The sequence below is a fragment of the Anopheles aquasalis genome, chromosome 2 (assembly GCF_943734665.1).
Source record: "Anopheles aquasalis chromosome 2, idAnoAquaMG_Q_19, whole genome shotgun sequence".
Classification (NCBI taxonomy): Eukaryota; Metazoa; Arthropoda; class Insecta; order Diptera; family Culicidae; genus Anopheles; species Anopheles aquasalis.
The window spans coordinates 66,488,147-66,495,105 of record NC_064877.1 but is presented as its reverse complement, the minus strand read 5'-3'; the positions used below and the strand labels follow the sequence as shown (position 1 = coordinate 66,495,105).

At 49.0% G+C, this 6,959-nt stretch overlaps 1 protein-coding gene across 2 annotated transcripts in view; it reads right to left on the bottom strand.

Annotated features, from left to right (window-relative positions):
- The window catches only part of LOC126571099 (neural cell adhesion molecule 1-like), a 19,537-nt gene continuing 12,578 nt past the window's right edge, over window positions 1–6,959 (bottom strand). For both annotated transcript variants that reach the window (XM_050229366.1, XM_050229367.1), the window contains exon 7: window positions 1–6,959. This exon is cut by the window's right edge and continues 219 nt beyond it. In XM_050229366.1, the coding sequence (XP_050085323.1) occupies window positions 6,756–6,959 (204 nt within the window). In that variant the 3' untranslated portion in view covers window positions 1–6,755.

Sequence of the window (6,959 nt, the reverse complement as noted above, 5' to 3'; positions counted from 1 at the left end):
CTTTATTTAGTCTCGTGTTCAATCCTCGTGTCCTGTTACTTTAATTTCGCCCTTTCCTTATCTCCTGATCGCGCTGTTCACTGTTTGCTCTGGAGTGCTGGTGCCATGCCAGTTTGCAGTTCGGTTCGCGAGTTTTTCATTATTGAATTATCGACTCCGAAATCGGATCCGCACTCTTTTTGCAGTACGCGACACACAGTTGATTAACAAACACCGGACAGCCACTGTACTGTTGCTGTGGCTTTCGACCACCCTCGCGCGCACGCACACCTACACATACACACGCAGTTCCGGTTTCGTTTAATTAACTTTAGTTTTAAATTTACTTCCCGCGTTATCGCCTTTCGCATTCTTATTTCTTCCTTTTTTTATTTTTACAAATTCATTCGATAAGTCTTGTTTGGATTTTTCTTAGTATTTCGTTTCTTAACACATTAAGATGGATTTTTCGCTCTTTTCTTTAATGTTTTTTTATGCTTTTCCGTTTTTGTCGAATCGAACAATGTGTCCTGGCTGTGTGTATGTGTGCTCTACCCTCGTCACCTTTCACAAACTACGTGTTATGATGAGAATGCGATGCTACCGAATACCGGTTCCTTCCAGGATATCCCTAGACATCCCTCGGTTCTTCCTCCTTTTTTATTTGAATTCCTACGTTACTAGATGATGCTGGTGACGTTGACGGTGATTCGTCTCATTTGGCAACCGGCATACTTTGTTCGTTTCCAGTTTCCGTGACTCCGACTCCGACAGACGCGTTTGGGATGCTTTGATTGTTTCATAATTTGTGGCAACCATGATTTGATAGCGCACTCCATCGATCATCGCGATCACGGTACGCGATTGGTGGTGGTGGTTGACGACCGGTCAAGCGACGGTCGCTGTGGTGTGGTGCGGTGCGAGATAATAATTTTAATTACCACCAATTAACGGACACAAACACACCAGCATGCATGCTGCCTTGTAAACCGGCTGGGGCTGATAGGGAGCCGAGCATTTGTTTTCACACTTAATGTCCCTCCTTGTCACGATGCAAGCCGCTCCTCCACTCGCCTGGAGGGAGGGGGAGGTTGGGGATGAATAATTAAATTAATCCCACTCCCCACGCAGGAACAGATAAAGCGAGTGAACGGGGTGAAGCGACAACATGGAAGGGAGCTTTATGATACGTTACTGTCGGTTCACGTTACTGACTGACCTGTTTTTCGCTCCGTTTTTTTATGACATTTTTTTATGGATTTACTAGTGACCTCACCCGAGTTGAACCTGCTACCTGTTACCATACGATGTACATTTCATTATTTCATAATTAACTTATCATAGTACATAACGCACACTCCGTCTCTCCTCCGGCGCCTCTGCTCATTTCCTATGCAAAAGTATAAAAAAACACATTCGTTAAATGGTTCGCCTCATCTCTCAGCACACCGTAATAATCAGCAACAACCACCAAGAAGAATGAGCGCTTCGAACGATTGCAGAGTTCGATTAACGTCCATCGTTTGCGATTCTCCTCTCGCTGCCCAGCGCCTGACAGTTCTTTTGATTAACATCCTCGCTTCTTTCGTTCGTTTTCGTGCACTTAGGTTTAGCCCACTCTGGAGGGCGAGAAATCATTATCATTCTAATTGAAATTCGTTTTTCCTTGTTTTGCATTATTTCCCACCAGCGTCGCATACATCCTCAACGTTTCTCCCCCATTTTTCCAGTGGCACACGATCGAATGAGGCGAAAGAAAAACATGTTTTTCAATGCAAATGGTACTGTTTGTTTGTGCCCACCGGTGGTTTGGTTGGTGGGAGGTTGGAAGAAATTCTACGAAAACGGAGCCGCAACGGAATGAGTGTGGAAGAAAGAGGGGGTTGGGAGGGGGATCGAGTTAAGGCAGGTTGGATGGATGGATTGGCGCTGAGTGCTTGCCAGCCGCTCCACCGACCTGCCTGCCTGTCGCAAATCTAACAGATCCTTACTGTACAAACACGCATACAGGCACACGCACACGTACGCACACATACATACACTCATAAATATAGATAACGGTTTAATATGGCACTAATTATTCACAGCATAGATTGGTTTTGGAAAAAGGTGTTTTCCTCCGTCGTCGATCGTCATCGTCGTCGTCGTCGTCCTAATCTCCGTCAGTTCTCAAATCCTACTAACGATCCTGGAACGATAACGAATCGACCCTTCCGAAGAATCCTTTCAGGGCCCAATTCCGCCTTGGTTGATTGGCAATCGACAAACTGCACGGAGGGCAGTGTGGACTATTGGACAGTTGCAGAGCCCAAAACCCAACCAGAAGGTCCCGTGGAATGGCCCGTAATGAATAAATCATACTGCAGCAACCGGGCGCTGAGCAGAGGCGCGACACGAATCCGGAAGCTTTGCCACACGGACACACAGATATACACGTCAAGCACCATCACAACATCCGTCTGCAGCAGCAGCAGCAATGGCGATCGAGTATCGAGTTGTGCATCGCTTGCATCGCATCGGATCTGCTTTTTTCCCCCTCTTTCGCTCACAGCATATTAATGGAAGGATGGGACAGGCAGCGCTGGCATGGAATGGCCGTGGGCGTGCGGGAAAACAACGTGGAATGATAAATAAATTAATAGCTTCTCCGCGTCCTCCATCCCGTCGCGCCAGCTGCCGAGTGCTATCAACGGAACAATAACATCCTCGTACATCTCGTCGTCCTCCGCGGTATGGCAATCAAAAAATGAGGAAATGTGCCCGGGAGCCACGCGGTTTGTGCCAGCACACAGGCACACAGACCCCCAGCACCCATACAAAAAAGCCAACACCAACCAGTGGCCCCCAATGGAAAAAACACCCAAAAAAAAAAGCGCGCACACCAGATAAGCAGAGGCAAACACTGAGAGAGTGAGGGAAAAAAGGCAAAAAGGTTCGTTCGTTGGAGAAACATTTAAGCAAAACAATAGCGCCCTGGCAGCCGGAAACGGAAGCTCGCGGAAACACATACCCGCAGAGAGGGGTGGGCAAGGGGCAGCGGACGGACGGAGCAGCGGTCAACGGAGGCAAACAAATTCCCGGAGCTTTCTGGTTCGCTGAGCCTGGCCAGCGTGCTCAACCCGAAAATCAATTGGATCGTCCTAGGGCTTTTCCCCAATTTTCCCATTTGCTGGCAGCCTAGCTGACCGGTAAGGAGGGGCGGGGAAGGGTAGCAGCAGGTCACCACCACTATGAAGCCCTTCGATGGCGTATTTTTCTTTTTGATGAAATGCAATTTTCAATTCACGTTCGGTTGTCGGTTTTGATTCGGCCGTGGGCTCGCTTTGGCCGCTTTTTGCGGTCACCACTAACGCTAGGGGCCACTCACACACCCTGGCAAGAAACCATAAAAATCGAAAGGATAGCTTGGGCAGCGAAATAAACAGAGAAACAAAAAAAAACTGGATGGAAAATGGCGTAAAACAGATTCTCGTGATCGAACAGCAAACAAAAGAAAAAAACTCCCCAAACATGCCAATTCAGGCTTTGGGCCTAGGTCACGGTCCGGGGCCAGAATTGCGGCCACACCAGGGCCTATCGGCTTCAGATTGCCCTACGCTGGAGCACCGGGACCAAAGTGTATAATTTATTATCCATGATGCCCCAGAACCATGATGCTAGGGACCCTTAACGGTGTGCGCGAGATCGCGAGATCACGTGACAGGATCCGGAACACTCGGCTACCATCCTCTGGCCTGCAAAAGACACCAAACACCAAGCAAAAGTTGTGTTTTAGTTGTTCACCCGCCATCGTACACCCGTACGTCAACAACATGGCGCACATTCCAGTGACCTCGCGGACGCCGACGACGACGACGACAACGACGACGATGATGATGATGCTCCGCTTCGCGTTCCGGATGAATCTTTGGCCTTTACTGTCGTCCAGGACCTCGCGTGCCACTTTGGCGGGACGGTGATGGAAAGATTTTAATTTAAACTTAATGAATGATCATGAAGCTCGCCAGCTAGCGCTGCTCGGAAGCATAAAGTCACGCGAACAAAAAAGGGGAACCACCGGTAGCATCCCATGGAAGGCCACCGGTTTGGCATACCGTGAAGCGTTTCCCGGGGACGGGGGATGGGGGTGGCGCAAGTTTATTTAAACAATAACCTCTCTTCATCCTCGTCCTCGTCCTCATCCTCCTGCTCCTTCGAGGAATGCACTTATCGCGCGTTGCTGTCGCTCGATTCGATTATGAGCACGAACCGATGGAGGCGCCCGTGTCGTTCCCGTTGCACCGAAGCTTCAGGAGAACACAGAAAGGGGCCTCAACCCCCGGGTCCCGGGTTGGGTTGACGGTTTTATCAATTTATTATTTGGATCAATTTTTCATCCTGGGCGCGTGGGCTTATATTTGATCAGCGAAAATGAAGTTATCTCACAAAAAGGACACACCGAGCCGCGGGTGGAACATTGTGCAATTGTGTAGCACACCAAGGTGGCCACGAAGCGGAACCGAGGGAAGCTTCGAAACGAAATGAATGCAGCAGAATACCAGAAGCACAGCGGCCATGATGTGTTGCATTAAAAATGACTATCAATGCCAATGCCATCGCCATCTCCGTGGTCCATATGGCCAGGACCCAGGTCCCGGACACTTCACATACAAACACAAACACTCTCCTCGTACTGACGGATTCCGAGAGGAGGAGGAAATTTTGAATCTTGGAAGCGTCGCGTCACGCTTGTTGTCACTCGTCTTCTCGCCATCGCCACCATTCATTATGTATTTATGTAGCCTTCATCTTTTGCCTTTGATTTCCGTGACGCTCTTCACGTCGCACGGTGTTCGGTGCGGCGTTCGGTGGAGAGCTGGATGCAGCAAACGGTGGCCAACACTTAAAACAGCATTCAGAGCTTCGGTTGCGGCGCCCAACTTCTGTTTGTTCCGATTTTTCTCCATTGCAGTTGCTGGTGTGTTAGACTTTTAAATTTATTCATCGTGAAGCGAGATGAAAGGGAGAGAGAGAGAGAGAGAGAGAGAGAGAGAGAGAGAGAGAGAGAGAAAGAGAGAGAAAGGTTGCTAGTGGCCAGCGAAAACACGTTCCACCACGATGCCGGAAACTGTGTCAACGAAGTGCGGAAAATCATTCCACAAAGACAGCAAACGCAAAAGGAAAAACGGAATGGAGGCGACAACTGGACGACGACGACGACGACGACGAGTGGAAAAGAAAGCAAGCCAAGACGAAATGACACAACAGCGATAGGAAGAGAGGAAGAAGCAGAAAAATGAGCGAACGCTGGAAGCATCTTAGCAGGCGACGATAGTCGACATGAATTGAAACCTTTTTATCTAGTTAATTGCATCTGCAGCGCTCAGAAGCACTGGCGGCGAGTCCTGCAAGCAAGTGCTGCTGCTGCAGCGGCATCTCCCACCCACTGGCCAACCGGAGGAGCACCGGTGGATTAGAACCGTTTCCTAACGACCCCGAAATAGGGATTAGCGGAATGTTCCGGAGAGGCTAAGGTAAGGGTCACACCAAAGCGACTGGCGGTTTAACGGGGGAGGCGTTTTAACGATGACCGCAACGAAAGATTCGCTGCCGAGGATTAAACCGAGGGACTAGCGATGCAGTTTTCTTTTTCTTTTTTCTTCCGTTTGTTCGTTCGCTTTCGCCTTCTGCAATTGCAAACACCACCTTTTTATCCACTTGCTTTTGACGCCCGGGGTTCGGACGTTTTCCCGTGTCGAGAGGCTTTAAGGGGAGATAATTTAATAAATGTGACCTACTCCCACTACCACCATCCTGATGCAGATGCGACAATCCCTTTTCACTAATCCAGACCGGAAACGGACAGGAAACCGGAAGCAGCAAATCGTAGGAAGAGGATTTTCATACAAAAGCATACTGCATGTCGTCACAGTTCGCTCTCTCTCTCTCTCTCTCTCTCTATTCTTCGACACTGAACATCCAAGCACCGTGGTACTTTTTTTCCGATTAACAACTTATCAACATATACAGCACAGTTTCGGGGAAAACTTTCATTAGAAATTCCTATTAGTATAACACATTCTCTCTCTTTCTCTTTCGCCTCGTTCTAGTACTAGTAGTAGTAGCAACATTGGCCACTACCTTTAACCACTGCCACCCCAAACCCACGTTGGCACCATGTTATCGGATTCTTTTCATCGAATATTATCTAGTCTACCGTGGGAGTTTACCGTTCTGCTCCTTCTTTGGCTCCTTTGATCGGTGTGTATGTGTCGGTAAATTTGGCTCAGTGAGTGAGTGTGAAAGTTGATTGACGTGTTGCCATGGTGTCCTGTGGCGTGCATGATTGTGTAAATCTTTAAACCCATTTTCGTTGAACCATTCTTCCTCTTCTTCTTCCTACTTTCAAAGCAAGTTTTACGGAACGTGGCAGGAACGCGCGTGGAACAGCACCACCCACGCACACTAACGGGGATTCAACATAATCCTAATCCATCGCGACGAAGCTTCTCCATATAACATCTTCCTCGAATATGTGGCGATTCTTCTGCCGTTTGATCTGCGAGAGAGCGACACATTCCAAAGTGTCTACCTCCGGTGACACCCTCAATCGGATCGAATTCGATCGATTGCCACCTTGCCACCAATTTTGGGGGCGGTTTTTGGAGCAATTTTCGCTCACTCTTCGATGTAGGACGTTAAACAATGGAGTAAAGGAACGGGTAAATGAGGGAGGGAAAATGTAAAAAAGCTACTCGAGGGAGGAGGGGGGGATAAAGAAAAGAACATTAACATCCTCATTCCGTCCGCTGGTGAGGCGTGATCGCCGGCACTGTCACGAGCATCACGAGACAGAGCAGCGTCCAGGTGGGTGTTGCCACCGAACGGCCGGACCCATTGGTACCGTGCGGTTGCAGTGGATGGGTCGAGAACTCTTTCACCTCGGTCCAATCGCTCAGACCGGCCGCATTGCGGGCAGCGACCCGTATGAGGTACTTCGT